This window comes from Macaca thibetana, chromosome 3 (assembly GCF_024542745.1).
Source record: "Macaca thibetana thibetana isolate TM-01 chromosome 3, ASM2454274v1, whole genome shotgun sequence".
NCBI lineage: Eukaryota > Metazoa > Chordata > Mammalia > Primates > Cercopithecidae > Macaca > Macaca thibetana.
In genome coordinates this window covers 8,113,187-8,134,539 of record NC_065580.1, presented here as the reverse complement: position 1 = coordinate 8,134,539, position 21,353 = coordinate 8,113,187, and the positions used below count along the sequence as shown (strand labels likewise).

At 55.8% G+C, this 21,353-nt stretch overlaps 4 protein-coding genes across 8 annotated transcripts in view; 1 reads left to right on the top strand and 3 right to left on the bottom strand.

The window, feature by feature from the left end:
* The window catches only part of ABCF2 (ATP binding cassette subfamily F member 2), a 196,276-nt gene that overhangs the window by 16,752 nt on the left and 158,171 nt on the right, over nucleotides 1-21,353 (bottom strand). The window lies entirely within an intron of this gene.
* LOC126951636 (uncharacterized) lies at nucleotides 3,045-3,410 on the bottom strand. The gene has a single exon (XM_050785943.1). The coding sequence runs from the start codon at nucleotides 3,408-3,410 to the stop codon at nucleotides 3,045-3,047; it is 366 nt and encodes a 121-aa protein (XP_050641900.1).
* CHPF2 (chondroitin polymerizing factor 2) lies at nucleotides 3,639-8,884 on the top strand. Its single transcript, XM_050785824.1, has 4 exons — nucleotides 3,639-4,343; nucleotides 5,131-5,695; nucleotides 6,489-6,671; nucleotides 7,436-8,884. The coding sequence occupies exons 1-4, from the start codon at nucleotides 4,081-4,083 to the stop codon at nucleotides 8,741-8,743; spliced, it is 2,319 nt and encodes a 772-aa protein (XP_050641781.1). The 5' UTR covers nucleotides 3,639-4,080; the 3' UTR covers nucleotides 8,744-8,884.
* Nucleotides 9,043-21,353, bottom strand: part of SMARCD3 (SWI/SNF related, matrix associated, actin dependent regulator of chromatin, subfamily d, member 3) — a 38,185-nt gene continuing 25,874 nt past the window's right edge. The window contains exons 1-13 of one of the 5 annotated variants that reach the window (XM_050785882.1): nucleotides 18,551-19,039; nucleotides 15,533-15,744; nucleotides 13,730-13,772; nucleotides 12,788-12,910; nucleotides 12,548-12,670; nucleotides 12,202-12,297; nucleotides 11,942-12,043; nucleotides 11,557-11,718; nucleotides 10,498-10,595; nucleotides 10,184-10,382; nucleotides 9,696-9,818; nucleotides 9,468-9,569; nucleotides 9,043-9,226 (exon numbers count right to left, since the gene is read on the bottom strand). In XM_050785882.1, coding sequence (XP_050641839.1) covers nucleotides 9,173-9,226; nucleotides 9,468-9,569; nucleotides 9,696-9,818; nucleotides 10,184-10,382; nucleotides 10,498-10,595; nucleotides 11,557-11,718; nucleotides 11,942-12,043; nucleotides 12,202-12,297; nucleotides 12,548-12,670; nucleotides 12,788-12,910; nucleotides 13,730-13,772; nucleotides 15,533-15,744; nucleotides 18,551-18,628 — 1,515 coding nt within the window. In that variant the 5' untranslated portion in view covers nucleotides 18,629-19,039 and the 3' untranslated portion in view covers nucleotides 9,043-9,172. Of the gene's footprint in view, nucleotides 9,227-9,467; nucleotides 9,570-9,695; nucleotides 9,819-10,183; nucleotides 10,383-10,497; nucleotides 10,596-11,556; nucleotides 11,719-11,941; nucleotides 12,044-12,201; nucleotides 12,298-12,547; nucleotides 12,671-12,787; nucleotides 12,911-13,729; nucleotides 13,773-15,532; nucleotides 15,745-18,550; nucleotides 19,040-21,353 lie in introns of those variants that run through there. The other 4 variants (XM_050785884.1, XM_050785883.1, XM_050785885.1 and 1 more) reach the window with 4 other exon arrangements.

The window sequence follows — 21,353 nt, the reverse complement described above, 5'->3', positions numbered from 1 at the left end:
ATTTTTGTGTGTGGTTTTTTTTTTTTTTTTCCAGAGATGAGGTTTTGCCATGTTGCCCAGGCTGGTCTGGAACTCCTGGGTTCAAACGATCTGCCAAAGTCACTTTGGCCTCCCAAAGTGATGGGATTACAATCCCAGGCATGAGCCACTGCACCTGGCTACAATTTTAAAATTTTCTTACAGAGATTGTGTCGTCCTATGCTGCCCAGGCTGGGCTCAAACTCATGGGCTCAAGAGATCCTCCTGCCTCAACCTCCTGAAATGCTGGTATTACAGGTGTGAGCCACCATCCCTCCCCCTGCCCACCCCGCCCTGGGTTTAGCCAGAGAAAAGAACTTGGGATGAGGGGAGAAGAAATAGGGAAAGAGAAATGGAAAATGGGGGAGAAAAGGAGATGAGTAAAGAGAGATAAGAAAAGGACTGGCTAAATTTGAAAAAAATCACAGCGGGTCAGTGCTGGAAACAAGAACATTTGGCTTAGATTCTATTTAAATTACGAAGAAATGGAGACCCAAGGAAGGAAATGTCTCTTGGAGAATTACCTAGGAACTTAGTAACTGAAAAGGATCTGGACCTGCACTGTTGAATATGGTAGCCTCCAGCCATACGTGGCTATGGAGCACTTGAAATGTGGCTAGTCTGAATTGAGATTTGCTGTTAAGTGTAAAGTACACATCAGATTTCAAATATTCTGCATAAAAAATGTAAAATATCTCATCAATAATTTTTCATATTGACTACATGTTGAAATGATTTGGATATATTTAATAATACAATAAAATATTAAAATTAATTTTACCTTTTTTAACTCTAAAAAATGTGGTTACTAAAAAATTTTAAACAACATATATGGCTCACATTTGTGGCTTGCACTAGATTTCTACTGGACAGCGCTGGTCTAGAAATCTTCTGACCTTGAGCTAAGTGTCTCTGCTGTTTCCCAGAGTCTCTTCCAGCAAGTCATTTACCACCTACCATGTGCCAGCTGATGAGAAAAGATTCAGTTGCAGTCTAAGGATGAGACTAAAACAGGGATAACACGTGCTGATAGGCAATATATCAGTGAGTTCTATCTTATATACTCCTAGAATGGTATATATATAAGATATACATACAAGATGTTCTTGAGTGGTTCTTAACTTTACCAGCCCCAATGTTCCATTTTAATAACATTTTTACAACTCCCCATTTACTATTTTGAAATGAAGTTTATAGATGGTATAGCCTAACTACATACATAATTTCAAAAAAATTATAGTGTCTGAATCAAAGCAGAAAGAAGAAATAAAGGAAATCCTTTATAATAAGATAATACTTTTATTTCAGTGTGCTAGAAAGCATAATTAGTCAGATGCTTGTATTTATGCATAGGAGCACCTTGATTGTGGCAGTGCAAATCCAGACATGCAGACCTAACGCTATGAATAACACTGCTATCAGTGACACAGTTCTCCAAAATGGTAACTCCGAATAAATTCCTGAACACAACAAAGTATAATCTTCCTTCTGTTAACATGGTGGTTACATTCCTTAAAAATTCAGCACATTTCACACCCCTACAAGATTACTTTGTTTTTGTATATAAGACACAGGCACATCAGATGATTATAACCAGTGTTTTCCTTTTTTTTTTTGTTTTAACCTATATGAATGTTCAGTAGGACATGTGAAAGCTGTGCGGGATCAGGACAGTTTTCTTGTGTGATACTATCTTGCAATGTGCAAGACAGGGAGCCTCCTTGGCTCCTCTCCCCCAGTCATTTGACAACAAAATTGCCCCGTACATTTCCAAATTGCTCCTTAGGGAGAGTGCCATTCTGGTTGGGGAACCACTGTGGTGGTCCGAATGCCCTACCTGTCCCCTGTTCCCCAGCCTTACTTTGGGCTGTTCTCCCCTCACCAGGCTCTAAGATGCCCTGGACCTTCCCAGTTCTTCTCCAAGCCAATCTTTTTCTTCTCTCAGGACATTCCGGTGCTCTTTTCTTTGCCTGGAAAACTGTCCACTTCATGTCTGGATAACTCTTCCTGAACCTCTGGACCTCAGCATTACCAAATTCCCAATCTAATTTAATACTTTCTGTTTAGTTTTTCCACAGGACTCTGTGCTTTTCTGCAATGGTACTTATCACAGATTGGGATTTCTACCTGTTTTATTCTTGCTATGTCAAGTGTGTTTATTACCTGTCTCCCTCAACTTACAGTTCCCTGAGAGCAGGGACCATGCCCATCTCGTCCACCACTTGTTTACCCAGCACTCACGAAGATGCCCGGAACTTAGGTACGTGTCTGGCAAACAACAAACATTTCTTAGGCAACTGAAAGGCTGATGGGATTCCCCAGCCAATTGGGAGAAAAGCGCTCTCGAGGGTGGGGGTATGCTTTTTCCAGGACTGATAGGGTTCAGCCCAAGCTACGGGGCAGCTTTGGTCCACTCTGGATTTGCCTGGATTCGCCTATGTGGGGGCGCACGCGTCTTACTGAGGGGCTGCCGGCTGGGGCCAGGCAGCCCGCATCCTGGCCGAGGCTGCTATGCGCTGTGCGGTTAAGCCGTGGGAGCGACCATAGAGAGCGCGCGGGCGGAGCGAGCGGCCGGATGCGGTCACCATAGAGACGGGTGACTGACAGGCAGCGGAAGAGGAAGCTGCGGGCAGGGGCTGTGAGGTGGCAGCGGCTGCAGCGGCGGAGCCGGCGCCTCAGCGGGAACTGGGGTCTGTTCCCCCTTCCCCGTCCCTGCTCCCTGCCAGGCGCGTGTGGGACGCCGCTCTTGGTCCCCACGTCTCCGCCCCGCCCCTTCCCTGGACGCCGGGAGCCTCTGGCCGTCCTTTATCCGGCGTCCGCCGGCCCCGGGTCCTGAAACCCGGGCCCCCTCCCCGAGGGCCTTGGGCATCCCTCCTGGTCCTGCGCTCGCTGCCTCGGTGCTGTCTCTGGCGCGGCCTCCGCTCCCGCCGACGGGCCCGAGAACGAGGTCTGTGCCCCAGTCTCCCAGCCGCGACCTCCGACCCCTACTCGCAGAACGACCTGAGCTGGACTCCCGAGCCCCCTTCCTAGCAGCCCGGTGACGTGGCCAGTTTCTGTTTTGAGACGAACGGCGAAGACTCGCGTTGGGCTTTCGTTCTAGGGCTAGATTTGGTCTCTGATCGCCGAGAGGTAGAGCAGGGGCTCTGGGACCCCGGCAGGGGTCCTGTCGGAAGCCGGCCGCGCTTCTCTTTGCGTTCCCAGGACCCTGGCGTTGTCTCTAGTTGCTGCTTGTCCTCTGTTTGCTTTTGGTTTGTTTCGTTTGCCCCCTGGGGCCTTGGTAAAACCAGGCACCGAATCGCTTGCACACAGTAGGAGTTCCAGTCCGTGCCTGCTGTCTCCTCAGCAGCTGGGGTTCCGAGGAGAATGCCCTGCAAGATGGCTCCATCGGCCATGGCGCTCCTGAGAGGCTGTCAGTGCTGAGTCACCGATCTACCTCATTCGGGTGGGCAGAACTTGTGTGTGCCATGCGAGTGGCTCCTGTAGCCATTGCGTCTCCTCACACGCAGGGAGCAGAGTAGAAAGAGGCTCTGACCCCTTCCCTTGTGCCCGCGGGGCCTGCCGCAGTAGCCCGCCTGAGAACCGGTGCCAGAGGCATGCTCCGGCTCCTCTGTTTGAGGGCTGTTGTTTTGATGGATCGTGTGCTTTTCCCTAACCACTTATCGCTTGCTGTCATCTGTTGACTTAGGCCCAGTCTGCAGATGTGTGTAGTGCTCCTTTTTGGGTTAGCTTTGGCAGTATTGAGTTTTACTTCCTCCTCTTTCTAGTGGAAGACAGACCATAATCCCAGTGTGAGTGACTTTGATTGTTACATTTATTACCGTTTTGGCTGGGGGTTAGATCTGACACCTTCACCTTTGAAGAGCAGGCAGAAGGAGTTGTGAAGACAGGACAATCTTCTTGGGGATGCTGGGCCTGGAAGCCCTCAGGCCTTGCTCTGTCATTGGCCTCACTGACCCCAGGTTCCCTGGTTAAAACTGCAAGCCTACTACTGGCCTGGTACCCATCAATCCATTGATTCTTGGGGCTGTGCCCCTGGGCACCCACCTGGCAGGGCCTACCACCATGCGGCTGAGCTCCCTGTTGGCCCTGCTGCGGCCAGCGCTTCCCCTCATCCTAGGGCTGTCTCTGGGGTGCAGCCTGAGCCTCCTGCGGGTTTCCTGGATCCAAGGGGAGGGAGAAGATCCCTGTGTCGAGGCTGTGGGGGAGCGAGGAGGGCCACAGAATCCAGATTCGAGAGCTTGGCTAGACCAAAGTGATGAAGACTTCAAACCCCGGATTGTCCCCTACTACAGGGACCCCAACAAGCCCTACAAGAAGGTGCTCAGGTGAGAGCAACATGTATGCATAGTCCCCAGACACTGGCCCTGTTTTGGGCTGGTGTAAATCCTTGCCGCTGCCTTTCCGCTGGCAATCGGCGTCAGGCAACTTGGAGCAATTCTGGCTTATTTTCCATCATGGTTTCTTCCTGTATTTTCCCTCCTTCTCAGGTCTTAGAAAGTCTCACATTCATTGGTGTTAAATTAGGGTTCAATGTTTTTTGTTTGTTTGTGTTTTTTTGTTTTGTTTTGAGATGGAATCTTGCTCTTGTCGCCCAGGCTGGAGTGCAGTGGTGCAATATTGGCTCACTGCAACCTCTGTCTCCTGGGTTCAAGTGATTCCCCTGCCTCAGCCTCCCGAGTAGCCGGTATTACAGGCGCATACCACCGTGCCCAGATAATTTTGTATTTTTAGTGGAGACGGAGTTTCTTCATGTTGGTCAGGCTGGTCTTGAACTCCTGACCTCAGGTGATCCGCCCGCCTTGGCCTCCCAAAGTGCTGGGATTACAGGCGTGAGCTACCGCGCCCGGCCAGGGTTCGATGTTCTTGAACAGAGTAGGAATTGCATCTAACCTATCTAGTCTATCCATAGTAGACACCCTCCCTTCCCAAATCAATTCCAATGTCAGCTACTTAGTGGATACTCAGTTGAGTACCTAATTAATATTGACAAGGAAGGAGGTTTCTCCCTTCTCAGCCTCAGCTCACTCACTTCTAGAGGGGGATGTATATACTGAATAAGCTGCGTTCCTAAAGATTAGGGAGTTGACCCCTGGCACACCGGTCTCTCCACAGGACTCGGTACATCCAGACAGAGCTGGGCTCCCGTGAGCGGTTGCTGGTGGCTGTTCTGACCTCCCGAGCTACACTGTCCACTTTGGCCGTGGCTGTGAACCGTACAGTGGCCCATCACTTCCCTCGGTTACTCTACTTCACTGGGCAGCGGGGGGCCCGGGCTCCAGCAGGGATGCAGGTGGTGTCTCATGGGGATGAGCGGCCCGCCTGGCTCATGTCAGAGACCCTGCGCCACCTTCACACACACTTTGGGGCCGACTACGACTGGTTCTTCATCATGCAGGATGACACATATGTGCAGGCCCCCCGCCTGGCAGCCCTTGCTGGCCACCTTAGCATCAACCAAGACCTGTACTTAGGCCGGGCGGAGGAGTTCATTGGCGCAGGCGAGCAGGCCCGGTACTGTCATGGGGGCTTTGGCTACCTGTTGTCACGGAGTCTCCTGCTTCGTCTGCGGCCACATCTGGATGGCTGCCGAGGTGACATTCTCAGTGCCCGTCCTGACGAGTGGCTTGGACGCTGCCTCATTGACTCTCTGGGCGTCGGCTGTGTCTCACAGCACCAGGTGACAGCTCTTTCAAGTCATTCCCGGTCTCTGATAAGCTAGTGGGGGATGAGTGATTAGCTTTCCTCCCAGCAGCACCTTGGAGGCCATTGTTCCTCCTTCCTGGCCACTGACCGCCCCCGTGGGCCCTCTGTTGCTCACCTTTGGCAATCTGAGAACCTGGGGCTATCAAAAGTGGTACCTTGTTAGGAACCCGTAAGCAAGACCAAAGGGTGCTCCTACTCACCAGTCCTTCTCCCCTGCCCCCCTGCCCTCCACACCTCTCCCGATATCAGCACTTCAGTTATGGCAATGTGGGCATGTCTTAGAGATGGCTACTCCCCAGAGAAGTGAGGTGATCACTTTTCCAGCCCAGAGAGCTGCCCTGTTTATTGTCCCGGAGAAGAGTGGAAGAACCCAGAGGTGGCTCATCCTCTCAAACCAAAGTATTGGGAAGATTTTCTGGCTTACTTCTTTCATTCCCTTGAGGAACAATGGGAATCTTTGGGGGAAGAGAGTATCCTTATTACTTTTAATATGTTATTTGTGTGACGGCTCCTTGCAGAGCAGGGATAGCCCATAGACAGGGCACTGAGAGTAGCCGAGAGTGTCCTTAGTTGCCTACTTACTTTCTACTTTCCAAAATGTAGGCAGTGAAAGAACTGGGGTTAAGCGAGGTGCTGGAAAGGGTGCCTCCTCTGTCCTCTGTTCTAACGCAGCAGTGCTAACAGACGTGAACACTGAGTATGGTTAAGGGTGGTTTGGGACTGGCAGCTCTTGTGTGTGTCATTGATTGGTCTGATTGTCCCTCTAGGGGCAGCAGTATCGCTCATTTGAACTGGCCAAAAATAGGGACCCTGAAAAGGAAGGGAGCTCGGCTTTCCTGAGTGCCTTCGCCGTGCACCCTGTCTCCGAAGGTACCCTCATGTACCGGCTCCACAAACGCTTCAGCGCTCTGGAGTTGGAGCGGGCTTACAGTGAAATAGAACAACTGCAGGTGAGCTGAAGAGGAGCAGGTGGGCAGAGGACTGCAGTCAGAGGGTCAGAGAGAGCCTGAGATGTCCAGGCGTACAATGAGCGAGCAGCTGGCAGTGGGGCTGGTCTAGGCCCTGTATAATGGCAGGGCAGGAAGAGGCTGACCATACTTACATTTAAAACAACTACAGGGACAAAGGTCTTTGGGGGTCCAAAGCAATCATAAGGTAGGCTCCCAGGACAACTTGAATGCAGCTAAAGGGGTTTGCAAGTAGACTCTGAGGATCAGGAAGCTCCGCACAGTGTTCAGACAGAATAGTTTTAGCTCTTCCTCAATAGTGCCTGTCCACTGGGGAGGCAAAAACTCTGAAGTTTCTTAACTTCTAGAACTGTCCCAAGAAAGCCCAAGGGTGGAAGGTAGAATTCTCAAGTTGAATGTCGGGGTTGGCAGAGGTGGAGTATAGATGAAAACAAGGGTGTGATTATGAAGAAGATGTGAGTCCTTTGGGTATGGGAGAGAAAGGCTGTTGAGCTTCTATTTCAAGATATTTTTACCTGTGCAAAAAGCACATTTTCCACCTCCTTCTCATGGCATTTGTGTAAGGCAAGTAGGATTCCTGTCTGTTTGCATTTTAGAGGTGAAGAATAATGTACAAGGGATTCAGTGATTAGCGAGGGACCCGTCACTAAGTGTTGATGGAGTTGGGACAGAGCTCAGTTGTTTGAATCTTACAGCCCAGGCAGCTGGAGCTCGCACTAACTTGAGGCGCATTCCCTCCAACCCAGGCTCAGATCCGGAACCTGACCATGCTGACCCCCGAAGGGGAGGCAGGGCTGAGCTGGCCCGTTGGGCTCCCTGCTCCTTTCATACCGCACTCTCGCTTTGAGGTGCTGGGCTGGGACTACTTCACAGAGCAGCACACCTTCTCCTGTGCAGATGGGGCTCCCAAGTGTCCGCTGCAGGGGGCTAGCAGGGCGGACGTGGGTGATGCGTTGGAGACTGCCTTGGAGCAGCTCAATCGGCGCTATCAGCCCCGCCTGCGCTTCCAGAAGCAGCGACTGCTCAACGGCTACCGGCGCTTCGACCCAGCACGGGGCATGGAGTACACCCTGGACCTGCTATTGGAATGTGTGACACAGCGTGGGCACCGGCGGGCCCTGGCTCGCAGGGTCAGCCTACTGCGGCCACTGAGCCGGGTGGAAATCCTACCTATGCCCTATGTCACTGAGGCCACCCGAGTGCAGCTGGTGCTGCCACTCCTGGTGGCTGAAGCTGCTGCAGCCCCGGCTTTCCTCGAGGCCTTTGCAGCCAATGTCCTGGAGCCACGAGAACATGCGTTGCTCACTCTGTTGCTGGTCTACGGGCCACGAGAAGGTGGCCGTGGAGCTCCAGACCCATTTCTTGGGGTGAAGGCTGCAGCAGCTGAGTTAGAGCGACGGTACCCTGGGACAAGGCTGGCCTGGCTTGCCGTGCGAGCAGAGGCCCCTTCCCAGGTGCGACTCATGGACGTGGTCTCGAAGAAGCACCCTGTGGATACTCTCTTCTTCCTCACCACTGTGTGGACGAGGCCTGGGCCCGAAGTCCTCAACCGCTGTCGCATGAATGCCATCTCTGGCTGGCAGGCCTTCTTTCCAGTTCATTTCCAGGAGTTCAATCCCGCCCTGTCACCACAGAGATCACCCCCAGGGGCCCCGGGGGCTGGCCCTGACCCCCCCTCCCCTCCTGGTGCTGACCCCTCCCGGGGGGCTCCTATAGGGGGGAGATTTGACCGGCAGGCTTCTGCAGAGGGCTGTTTCTACAATGCTGACTACCTGGCGGCCCGAGCCCGGCTGGCAGGTGAACTGGCAGGCCAGGAAGAGGAGGAAGCCCTGGAGGGGCTGGAGGTGATGGATGTTTTCCTCCGGTTCTCAGGGCTCCACCTCTTTCGGGCCGTAGAGCCAGGGCTGGTGCAGAAGTTCTCCCTGCGGGACTGCAGCCCACGGCTCAGTGAGGAACTCTACCACCGCTGCCGCCTCAGCAACCTGGAGGGGCTGGGGGGCCGTGCCCAGCTGGCCATGGCTCTCTTTGAGCAGGAGCAGGCCAACAGCACTTAGCCTGCCTCGGGGCCCTAACCTCCTTACCTTTCGTTTGTCTGCCTCAGCCCCAGGAAGGGCAAGGCAAGATGGTGGACAGATAGAGAATTGTCACTGTATTTTTAAAATATGAAAATGTTATTAAACGTGTCTTCTGCCAAACTGTTTTTTAGGTCTAGGGAAAATTGAGTGAGGAGAATCCAAGGGAAGGGTATGGGGAGTTTGTCCAAAAGGACCCACTGTCTCCTCACCCTTTTCCCTCCCCCTTCCCTCCCCCTTCATCCCCCACCCTCCCCAGTTTCCAATGACCACGCGGCTGCTGTCAGATGAATGACTTTTAATCTAGCCCCGCACCCCAAGGTGGCAGAGGAGTGATGCTGGAGCCCAGGGCAAAGCACTGGGGCCCAGGGCACGGCCGGAAGTTCCCTCGTGCTGCTTATTTCTGGGCTCCTAGGTGTTGCGCACAACCAGCGACTGCTCCAGCTCCTGCCTGCGCTGCTGGATCTTTAGAGGAAGTGAGAACAGGAGCAGGTGTCAGTGTTCCTGGTGAGTGATCAGGACAACCCCCCCCTACTGACACCGCCTGCCATGGAAGAGCATCTGGGAGCAGGGAGGGCCATTGCATGGTGAGGCGGTATGGTGAAGCTTTACTGTAGGGAGCTGTGAGGGCTGCCCACAAGCTGAACAGGGAGGTTTCTCTTGGAGTTGAGGAGGGGGAAGCCTTAGGGCAAGGGTCCCTCCATACCTTGCAGTAGAAGTAGCGACTGACAGCCTCCTGGGACCAGGGCTGGTGGTAGAACTCAGCCCGGCGCTCCTCTTCGGGGTTGCCGGCTACATCTGTCATCACCTGGGAGGGAGCGTGGGGTGAGCCCTGAGCCCCGAATCCCCTCACCTGCCCCTGGAGTACAACGTTTACTGTCTTTCCCGATGTGCTTGTCTTCCACTCCAGTACTCCCTGAGTCTCCCTCTTCACCTTGAGGTCCCGGCTCTGGGAGCGGAGCAGGTCTTGGACATAGCCTTTGGGGTCTCTGGAGAAGCTTAGCATGAAGTCCCTCTGGATCTTGAGCTGGTTTATGGACTCAATCGTCTCATGGATCTGCAGGTAGAAAGATAGATGCTTTCCACCTGGCTGTGGTGATGTGGGAGAGGAGGGAAAAGGAAGTGGGAGGGAAGGGGAGACCTGTGAAGGACAACCCCTCAGAGCCCCTGATTCCTCTGAAGTCCCAGGGGCAGAGGGGATGGGCAGAACTAAACTTGGAATGAGGTTCAACTCCAAGCAGCATGGAAGGGCCATTTGTGCCCCATTGGCCCACAGTCTGGTCTCTCTTTTTTTTTTTTTTTTTTTTTTAATTTTTTAATTTAACCCAGACTGCTCATCTGCAGCCACACCCTGGTCTCAGAAAAGTCTCCTCTATCATCTCTGGGTTAATATCCCACTCCGGCTCTGGGCTTGGGCCCCACCTTACTGTCCAGAGCACTGATCTCCTGCTGGTTGGCCGTGGACAGGAGGAAGCTGCTCATCTGTCCCTTTAATGGCTCCTCTACTTCCACGTCAATGTCATAGCACGCCGTCTTCTTCTGGTCTGAAGGGTCCACGCTGCCAGGGAAGTCCAGCCCTTGGTGTCCACGATGCCCCCATACAGGCCCCAGGGCGCAGGGGCTGGGGCAGATCCAACAGGGAGGGAGAAGAGATGGGAGTGGGAGGAGAGGGAGGGGCAGGGAAGGCAGGAACGAGATCATTCCCTGGTCTGAGAAGCAAGCTGGGGCCACCTCACCTGATGACATGGTTGATGACAATTGGGTCAGGGGGCAATAGCAGGGCTGTGAGGCGCTGGGGAATCTCAGAAAACTTCAGCCGGGGACAATCAAAAATCTGAAGCAGGACAATTGGGGAGAGAGAGATCACTCTTCTTGAAGAGATCATCACGCAGTTGTAGATCCTTTTGTTCTAGAAAGGCTGCAAGAAGCTGAGAGGAAGTCTGATTCCTTAGTGCGCATGGGGATGGGATTGGGGTGGGCTGGTCTGGCGGTGGAGCCACCCATACGGCTGACCAAGGTAGGGGGTGGGTCATTGTGGGGCAGGGGTTGAGAGTGCGGGCCCTGAGTCAGCCTGTGTATGTATCACTCCTGCCTCTGCCGCTTACTATGCAGCCTGGAGCAAGTTAACACCTCAGGGCTCATCTCTAGAGTGGGGATGGAAAGAATACCCATCTCCTAGGGCTGCCGTGGGAAGGCAGTGAACTAATACACATAAGGTGCTTGGAGCAGTGCCTGGCACATGGTAAGTGCCCAATAAATATCAACTGCTGTTTTAACTCCTCAGGTTTATCTGCTGTATTTATTTTTAAATGCATTAATAAGAATATTCTCTGTTTTGGTGGAATTTTGCTGAATCCCTTTGCAGCAATTTGATTTTCCTAACTGCCCAGGAGAGTAGATAGGACAGGTATTTTCACTCCACTTCAAAGATAAGGAAACAAGGTTCAGAATCGCTGAGTCACTTACCCAGAGTCCAGACTCAGGACTAGAACCTGGGGATCCTAACTCCAAGTGCCAAGAATATTACATTCCAGAAAGCGGTTGGCTTTGTAGGGTTTCCAGGTCTTCCTAACTTGGGGGGGGCTAACATGGATTGACTGCAGCACAGAGCTAATCCACAGTAGGGCCTGAACTAGAATCCTGGTCGGTCTCTTGGCTCCAAGACCATGACTGTGTATTGCTTCTGCTACTCAGGAATCTAGAAGGGAGGGGTGGTAGTTACCTTGGTAGAGGTACTTCCCCTGCTGGAGAACTCTGCCTGCTCCCCAGATCCCAGGGTTCAGGAGAGAGGTTACCTGCTGGAAATACTTGTCCCCATTGATGTATTCCTTGTCATGGGAGTCCTGCAGCCTGTTGGTCTTCACATACTGCCACAGGGCCTGGACGATGGCTGAGCGGCTCTGTGTGTGCAACCCCAGCAGCCGGGCTAGGCGGGGATCCAGTTTGAACTGGGGAGGCTGAAAAAAGGGGACCGTGAAAGTTAGAACAAAGGGAGAGAAAGGAAGGAGCCCAGGGCCAGGCCATTCAGGACTATGGGGATGTGTTGATTGAGGAAACATGCCCCTGGGGAAGGATAGGGTTGGGAGGGGAAGGAGGTCTCTCGAGATGCACCACTTTGGGACCTAGGCCTGCCCTGAGAGCCTTGTGTGGCGTGTATGGGGCAGCGTGGCAGGTGCAGACCTGGTAGTCCAGCATGAGGAGCAGCGTGCAGCGCACACTCAGATCCCCAGGCCGTTTCACCTGGAAGCCGTCCGTCTCCTGGGTCGTGGGTGTCCGATGCCACTGTCCAGGAGAGAAGAGCTGTGTCTCCCAAAGGCCCATCTGGAGTGGTGGGGCCCAGGACTCTAGGGCGGTCCCTGACCCAAATCTGTGCTCGTTCTTCAGGGATTCTGGCCTGTGGGAACGTGGCAATTCAAGGGCGGAGGGGCTCTTGGTCTTACCTCAACAAGGTGGTTGTCAGGACCATAAAGATCTTTGTCTAGCTCGATGACCAAACTCTTGAAGAAAGAAGAGAACTTCCGCTTCTGTTTGCTGGGCTGTGGGAGAGGAACAGGGACCATGGGGGCAGAACAGGGACAGGGTGGGAGAAGCAGAAGGAGGCCAAGTTGGCAGCAGACAGGGCAGTGGGCTTAGATGAAATCCTCTGCACCCGGAATGTCTCTAGGCCTGCCCCCACCTCCCCAGCCTGGGCTGACTCCCTAGCCCTTAGTGCAGACACTTTGTTCTGTTCTCAGTGCAGCCCGTGCCCACCCCAGGACACCTGGAGAGACCTGGGCCGGGACGTACATCATCCAGGAGCTTCCCCTCCACCCGTAGCTCCCAGGAGGCAATGCTGCCATCGGAGTCCTCAGCGTCAGGCTTCGCAGGGTTAAAAGTGTTGGAGATATAGAGACGCAGCTTCCGCTTTTGCTGTAGAAATAGAGTGTAGAACCGGCCAAATGCTGTGTGCTTCCACCCTGACTACCTTGCTTCCCCATCCTGGTCACGTGACTCAAGAGTCCCCTTCCTACCCCCGAACTAAGGCACCTTCATGGGCCTCTTCAGAGCCTCCTGGATGTCCACCCGCTTCCGCATGATGGTTTGATCCAGTTTCCTCTCAAATGCCAAGAGGTCCATGTAAGCCTGGGACTCGGGGACCAGCTCCCGAATCTGGAGGAGGAGGAGCAGGGCAGGAGTCAGAGGCTCGAGTCCAGGGTTGTACCATGGAATGCATGCATGTTGTGCAATCCTAGGGTGCAAAAGATGTCGGGGGAGCCATCCTACTTCTGGGCATGGAGCTTTGACAGTGGGAACAGGACCTCTCCCCAGGATGCCATTATCCAGCAGTAGGGGCCTTGCTGTGTAGGGATAACAATTGCTTCTCCCTTTAGGAAGAGCCTTGTGTATCATCACGGGGAGGAGGTAGCAACTGTGGAACCCAGCAAAGCACTAGCCTTTAGTCTCCTCATCCTGTCATTTTCTATGTCATATGCCCACTGGGCTTCCCCTGGGCCCCTGCAAAGTGCCTAGTAGGGGCTCAATCCCTGGGACAGTTGGACAGCAGTGCTTTCTTCTTTGCTGGCACATTGCTCAGCCCCCACACCTGTCCCAACTGTGCTGTCCCCCATATCCAGCTGGACCTGGGTCCTTTTAGGATGCTCAGGATCTCTGACCACCTTCTATCCCCTTCATTTTGCCTGGCAGCTTTTGATCCCCTAGCTCTTGCCCCCTTCTTGTCCCACAACTCTGTCTTAGTACCACTTGGATCCAGCCCCCTGACAGGCCCCTGTGTTCTGGCCCCAGTGGCTCTGCTGCTTCCCTCCACCTCACCCCCTCCCTCTGGTCTAGGGAGCCTCACTTATTAATGAGTTTTTTTAAACAAAAAGTGAAAGTGACTGTGACACTGAAGCTCTGCTTTTGAGGGGGGAGGGGAGGGCAGAGCAGCAAAGGGTAGGGGGTGGGCTGGGGGCTGCTGTGAAAGACACTCACCCTTTGAGGGAGGATTTTGTCAGCCATCTTCCTCCTCTTGGCACTGTACATTTTTTAAAGAAAAAACCAGGTTACCATGGCGACAGATCTGGGAGTAACGAGGCCACCTGCTAAATTATCCCGACATCTCCGCCCGCCTGGCTGGGGTTCCCACAGCCCGCTTGTCTGCCCGCCCAAGGGCTATGACGGTGGTGTGTGGAACTGGTGCTCTGTCCTCTCTAAGGACACAGGGGTGACCCGTCCATTCTCTGGCCTGGGAGCCCCCTTCTAACCTGCCACATCCTTAGGGACAGAGAAATTTAGACTTAGGAGGGACTGGCGAGTGGGGGTGGTGCTGCCAAAAGATGGGAGCTGCAGAAGTGTTTGAGGAAAGGTGGGGATGAGGGAGGACAAAGGAGAGGGAAGCCAGGTCTGAGGACCTTTTCTGGAAAGCAGGGGGTGCCCTGTCCAAAGGATTCTAAGCTCAGAGGGAGGGAGATAGACGACTTCCTTCCTATCCATGGAGCGGGAGGTGATGGTGTGAAGCTGGCGGGACTTGCATCCCTTCCAGGCACCCTGGGCTTGCAAGAGAATGCTGATGAGCAGGGGTACTCATGCCCTGGGACTACCTGGCAACAAGGTGAGGGACATGCTGCAGCCATAGGCGCCCAGAATGTGCATGGGTGTGACTTCAGGCTGAGGCCAAATTGACTAGGCCCAGGGTAGTAGCAGCTGGATGTGAGCTCTTTCTGACCCACTAGCTGCTGCTGACTAACCCAAAAACCCCCAGAAAAACCTTGGCGGGTCAAGAGATGAAAACGCAGCCTAGAGAATAGCTCCATACTGCCCCCGTGTGGTGTTCTCAACCACTACCCCCTCCCTATGCAGAAATCTAAGGCTAACAAGCAGATTTCATTAAAGGTCTGGTTTGTTTTAGACAGATTATCTTTGTGTAACTCTCCATTTATACAAGATAAATCAGGGAATTACCGTTTGCTGTACAAAATGACGATGCACTTTACAAAATAATTCATCATGGGATTCCTATAAGTGGTGAATTTTCCCTGATGTGTAAAAAATACTTAATAATGAGGTAAAATTGATATTACACCTTTTATAGAAATCCATCTGTTGTGCAAAAAAAGCATGTGTATTTGGCTAAATACTGAAATCCAGAGGGGCACTGCTGTTGCCAGGAGCCAGCAGGGGCTTTGAGGGTGCCACCAGCTGCTGGAGGAAAATAAGGCAATGGGCTGGCCCTGGTGGCTTGGGAGCAGACCTGGTCCAGAGTGCCTAAGAATTAAGAGCGGAACTGGGCAGAGACCACCTACCACAGGGCAAATCCCCAAGCTCCACCCCCAGGGCCAGAGAGTCCCATTGAGAAAATCTGGAGTGGCTTTGAAACAGTCCGGGGTCTGGCAGGAAGGCTCAGCGGAGAACTACACTTTGGGCAACACAGTCCTACAGCTCTGCCCTCAGTCCCACTGGAAGCCCCGCCCCCAACCCAAAGACTGAAGCATCACCCAGAACCTGATGGGTGGAGAGAGGGACTGAGCAGGTGACAAGGAGAAGGGTGAGGGGAGCGTGCAGGGAAGCGGTACCGGCTGCCGACGGCCACAGCCTGTCTCTACCTTGGGCACACAAAAGAATCAGGCCGGTGCCCCCTAAGCCCACCTCCCCAGAGGGCATCCGATCCGGGAAGCCTCGCTCCCTGCTAATCATTCTTCCTCACCTCTTCCAATCCCCGCTACTCTCTCACCTGGTCCCTGCGGGTCCCCAGGGCCCGCCCCTGCACGCCCCCTCCGCGCCGGGCCTCCCACTCACCTGCGGCTCCGCGCGGGGGCGGTGGGCACCGGCTGGCCCTGGCTCTGTGCCTGGCTCTGCCCGGGCGGGGGCGCTGCTCGCTTACGGGCGGGCTCCATGCCCGCGGGGGCCAGGCCGGGTCGCACGGCGGGGCTGCCCATGTAGGGGGAGCCCGGGGGGCCCATGGGCGCCCCCTGGTGGGGCATCCGGGCTCCAGACGGCATCCCGGGGCGCTGTGGGTGGGCGGGGGTGAAGCAGAAACGGGAGCCCGTGGGTCAGACCAGGGCCCCCAGCTCCAGGCGCGGTGAGCCGGCGTCTCCCCTCCCCCACCAGACCCTCGGCTGGTGACCCTGAGCGCTGAGCGATGGGTGGGAACGATGGGTAGGAGGGGCAGGGGCGCCGGAATACGCGCGGCTCTGGCGGAGGGGCTTGGCGTCTGGCTGTAGGAAGCTAACTGAAGCCAGGCACCGCACAGGGCATTGCGAGCCTCGGGGCTGCGGAAGGTACCGCAAAAATGAATATTAATGGCTTCTTTCAACCTTTCAAAGATGTTCACATCCACATGCTCCTCTACAAGACAGTCTGAGCAGGTCCTTTCATCCCCACTTGACGGATGGGGCCACTGTGGCTCAAGGAGAAAAACGACCTCGCCAAGGTCACACAGCTCATCCAGGCCCGGCCAGCCCCTGAAGGGCTGCCTCCTGGGGGCCCAGGGCTTTGCTCTCTGCAGCTTGGTTGAAGTCAGGTACCTGGCTCCCTGCTCCGACTTCTGCTCCTCCTCCTGCTCCTCCTTCTCAGGCTTCACTTCTTGGGCGGTTCTGCCTGGCACTCACTAGCTCCTCATCTCAGCCACTCTGCTCCCTGCTTTGACCCTTCGGTCCCAAACCCCACTCCCCTCGACTGACTCCAAGTCCCCACACCCAGGGTCTTCGCTGACCCAGGGTCTAAGCTGCCCTCATAATTTGCTCCCAGGGTGAGGGCTGGAGGCAGGGCAGGCAAGGGCAGCCTTTGGGGGCACCCCAGACCCTGCCAGGATTATCTGATTGGGAGGAGGGGAGCTGCGTTGGAGGTGGGCTGCCCAGGGGGCCTGAGGTGGGTCAGGGCAGTGACACTTCCACTCACATTTCCCCTCCTGTCTGCCCAGGTCAGCAGCCACCTCCTCCTCTTCCCATCCCCACCCCAGCAAGGTCAGCAGTCAGGGTTCAGGGGGCTGTGGAGACTGAGAGGAGGCGGCTCCTCCTCCCTTGCCACTACCCCTGGGTGGTCAGATGGGGTGTAAATGAGATGCAAATGCATCGAGCGAAGTGTTCCAAACCCCACTTGTCCAGACTCCAGAAGGGAGATGGGGAGGGCCAGAGAGAGTTTCAGGGGCTGTGAAACAGAATGAGTGGGGTGGGATGGGGACTGGGACCACGAGAGCAGGAAGACGATCAGAGGGCAGGGGATGCAGACCCTGGCCCTGTTAACATGGACACATCACCCACCTCATCCCCAGGCATGAGGAGGGGCCCCTTGGGCTTGCTGTTTTCCTTCCAACTGCTACCTCCTCCTGGCCCTCCAGGCTCTGTGTCTAACCCTAATGTCCTCCCACCCTCGGTCAGCAGCTGTCTCTGCCTATCTCTCCTGCAGTGAAACCTGCCTGTCCATGTGTCTGCTTCCCTCACCCCACCTGACCCTGTCACTCACGCCTCCAGGGTAGCGGCCCAGAATGGAACCCAGGCCTGGCCACCAGCTAGATGGGGCACTGGGGCTCACAGTCACTCAATAACTGAAGCTCTAAGTTGGCCAGATAAAAAAAAGTCCACGTGTGCAGCCTCTCCCCACTAGATGGGCCTTTTTAAAGGGGCTCCCACCAGCAGCCAGGTTAGGATTGGTAACTCAGCTAGCTGACATGGACACTTTGGGAAGTTACCCCCAGGGGTCCCTGGGGTTGGAGGATGGGCCACTCCAGGGAGGCCCCCTCTTCCTGTCAGCTGCTCTCCCCAGTTATCAAGGCCAGGGATACTGGCTCCTCTGCTGAAGAGGCCCTGAGAGGGAGGCTTCCAGAGCCCCCAGAGAGCTGTGCCCACCTCCAGCCCCACCCCCATGAAAGGCCAAAATCCTAGGGACTCTGGTCTTACTGAGAAGGTGCCTTCCTTGGGGTCACAACCAAATTTGGCCATAGTAAACCTGACAGCTTCTTCTACACAGGGCCTCCACCCCCTCACCCATCTCAAGAGTCGCAGCCCCTGCCTCTCCCATTCCACACCTCTCCACACCCCTCCCAGCCAGGCCCTACTGACTCAGCTCCAGCCTCCCGGGCTCCCACGTGCCTTTGCAGCCTGCCTGTGGCAGGACAGTGCTCCCCTGTCCCTTCGGTCTCTAGGCCTCACATCCCCAACTCCAGCCCTTCCTTCACACCTTCGAGGAGTTAAGGACATCAGCTTCTGGTGGCTGAGTCCGCCAAGGGGACCCTCAGAACCCCTAACTTGGGCTAAGTCCCTAGAGCGGGCCTCTCCCCCACCCTGAGGCAGAAGCTCCAGAGCCCTCCCGCTGAGATGCAGAGGTGGCTCAGCCTGCGAGCTTCCCACTACAGTGCCTCCAGGGTCACCTGCTCCTTGCTCCGGAGACACAAGCAGTGACACTGTCCCAACGGATGAACAGACAGCCCAGCCCAGCCTCTGCCATGTCCCCATCCCCCACCCCCACCCCCAGGGCAGGGGCAACACCTGGGCCCACAAGGAAAAGAACGAAAGTCAACCTGTCGGCTACAGCGAGGACTCCCCACTTGGGGGGGAGAGTCCCCAAGTCCCACCCCCGCCCCTGACAAGAGCCATGCAAACGCCTCCCTTCCCCGCCTCGCACCAGACCCGGCCGGCCGCCTGGCGACGTGTTCGGGTGCCAGGGCGCCAGCACAGTCCCGGAGCCGGGCCGTGGGCCATGGCGCCCCCCACTAGAGGGGTGGGAGAGCGGGAGTGCCCTCCCGGCCCCTCCCGATCAGCCCTCCATTCAGCCCGAGCCAGCTCGCTCGCCCTCCCCCTCTAACTTTCCCCCACTCACCACCCCATGGACCAGAAACTCAAAAAGTTTGCTTTTCGTGGCTTTGCGCGCCCCTCCGGCAACTTCGTCCGCGGCCATCGGGGTGGGCTCAGCGGCTCCTCTCACTCTCTCTCTCTCTTCCTCTTTCTTTCCCTTTTCTGCCTTTTTTTTTCCTCCAACTCTCCCCTCTGAGTCCTGCTGGGCTCTCTCACACTTCTACTCGAGCGGAGTGGGGAGGGGGCCCCTTCAGGGCTGCCCTGACGGCCCACGGCCCACGCCGCCGCCGCCCGCCCGCCGCCGCCGCCGCGGCCGCGGCTGCCGCATTCCTGCACTGATAAGACAGAAATAGTCCGGCGGCCCGGGGTCTGCCTGTTGACTCGGCGGGGACGGGGCCGCCTGCCTTTCCAAGCCCGCTGTCCAAACAGCGCAGATAAGCGGCGAGGCGCGCCGACCAGCCCGGCCGCGGGCGCTGGGCAGCAGTGCTGCAGCCCGAAGCCGCCGAGGCCCGCGGGAGGCGGCGCGAGGAGGGGACGCCAGGGGAGGCGGCGGGGGGTCGCCGGCCACCGGCTCTCGCCACAAATAGTTTCTCCGTCAGGGAATTCGCCGGCCGCGCCAGGCAGGGAACAGTCAGTTCCAACTTTTCCCCCAGCGGGCTCCTGCTGCATTTCTGAGGCCCTTTCCCCAGAGACCTGGCAGGCCGAGCAGGGAAACATTCGCTGGCAGGAACCGGGGGAGCCCGGCCCGCGAGGCCTCGCGCCTGCCCGGGGCCGGCGGCGGTGGGTGTGCCCGGGCAGCGGCGTGGCCCTGCGTCCACAGCTGTGTGTGCCCTTGTCTCACACGCCGTGTGTGTCCGCGCCCTTTTGTGGTGTGTCAGCTTATGTGCGTGCAGACAGACGCCCTGTCTGTGTGCCTCCCTCCACGACAGCCTCCGTGCGCGCGCCTGCGTGTGTGGCAGGACGTGGCCTGTGCCTTTCAGCTCTGTGCAAGGCTATTTCTGGGTATGTGAGTCTTTGTTTGCCGTTCTGTGAGAAAGTGAGGGCAATAGGGGAAGTATTTCAGAAAGAGGGACAGGGATTGTGTTCATGAGAACAGGAAGAGAATGAATGTGGGGAATGGCGCAGCGCCAAGGGGGTGCTTGGGTGGGTGCGTGGAGAGAACGAGGCAAGCCGAGCTTGGTTTTCTTGGGGTGGGGGTGGAGTGGGGTTAGGGGACCCAGAGGAGTTGGGGCAGCTGGGCCGGCCTCAAGACCCCAAAGAGAGGGATCTTGAGGCTGCGGTGTGGGGTGGGGTGGCAAGGGAGCCCCAGAAGGGGCGTGTGGAAGGAGTTGGCAGTCCCTGGAGTGGAGGAGGGACCGGAAGGAGGAGGGGCAAATCCTGACATACCCAGGCTGGGAGCCCTGGGCCTACCCAGGTCCCCAAAGGCCACGCCCCTTTTTCCTCCTCCTGGGGGAGGAGCCCGTGGGCTTTGGAACAAGGCCCCTTGGGTCAAGTTTGGGGGCCTGCTGGGGCCTCACTGTGAGAATCCAGGTGAAGGCAGGGCCATAGCCTAGTGCCTAGGGGAGTTTGTTGAAACACTTATTTGAAGTTGGGTCCTGAAGACTGAAGTGTCCTGACCCTAAACCCTTCAGAATGCCTTTGCCTAGGGGTCTTTTCTGCCTGCAGCCTGATTTCTGCTGGCCCTGATTGTGCTCTTGGCTGTCACTGTTCATTTGGGTGTCCACTGTCAATCTGAAATGTCAGGGAGGGCATCTGGTCCAGGATGCTCCTCTACCACCCCTAGCTTGAAAGGGGACCTAGAGATACCCTTGCTGCCAAATCTCTCCCAGGGCTTTAGCCTAGACCCCCCCTCCACACCCACACACAGAGCCTGGGCCCTGACAGGGTGGGGATGGGTGGGTGGCCTGCCTCTGTCTGCCCACAGGTCATGCAGGTAGCTGCTGGGAACCTGGGGAAGTGACTTGTCCAGTCTGCCTGCTAACCTCCAAAATCCCTGCTCACTCCCATTTCTTAGCCCCTGCCCATGATTCTTTTACCTGGAATGTCCTTTGTCTGCCCTCTGCCTTCCCTCTGCTTGTCCAAATCACATCTATCCTTTAAAGCCCAGCCCAGGCCCCACTTCCTCCAGGAAGCCTTCCCTGGTCCTACTTGTATGCAAAGATTTTTCTCTTCTCCAAATGCTCATTGCCATCTACCCAGCACCATGAATTGGCATTGGACTGGCCTGATGTGCACAGTGCTTCATGGACATTAGCTTTGCTTTTTCCCAAAGAGGCTAGGTCCCTATGAGGTCAGGGACTGATCTTTAACTCCCACTCTTCCTCCATGCCTGGGCACAGGAACTCAACAATACCCCGATACCTGATGCTTGCAAAGCTCAGTGAGCCAATGGATGGAGCTGGTACTCTGCCATTTACCTGATGGTGTGAGTTTCATGGGTACTCCCACCCACCACGGGTGCGTCCAGCAGGGGCGTGGGAAACCACAGGCCTCGGAGGTTCTGGGGGTTGGGGATAGACACCTCTAGGCTTTGTTAAAGCTCAGTGTTCTCAACTGTTGGAGAGACCTCTTGGAAAAAGAAGACAGCTGAGGAGATGCTGCGCACTCCAGTTTGGGCAGCTGGGAAATTTGAGGCAGGGCCTGGGAGATCCGGGGCTTGGTCTTGGTGGTGGAAGAGGTTGCAGGAGGTGGTTAGAGCAGGGGCTATGGTTAGGCCCCTGTGGAGGAGCTGGTGGGCTTCACCCAAGTCCATACATAAGCCCCCTCCTGAGCCACCCCTCTGGAAGACATCCTTAAATGTACAAAGACAATAGATACACCGTGCACAC

What these genes read in the sequence shown, in the direction of transcription:
- CHPF2 (XM_050785824.1), top strand. Translation starts at nt 4,081, where the DNA reads ATGCGGCTGAGCTCCCTGTTGGCCCTGCTGCGGCCAGCGCTTCCCCTC. An exon ending in CCCTACAAGAAGGTGCTCAG is followed by an intron (nt 4,344 to 5,130) that starts GTGAGAGCAACA and finishes GTCTCTCCACAG; the next exon opens with GACTCGGTACATCCAGACAG. An exon ending in GTGAAATAGAACAACTGCAG is followed by an intron (nt 6,672 to 7,435) that starts GTGAGCTGAAGA and finishes CCTCCAACCCAG; the next exon opens with GCTCAGATCCGGAACCTGAC.
- LOC126951636 (XM_050785943.1), bottom strand. Translation starts at nt 3,410, where the DNA reads ATGGCCGATGGAGCCATCTTGCAGGGCATTCTCCTCGGAACCCCAGCT.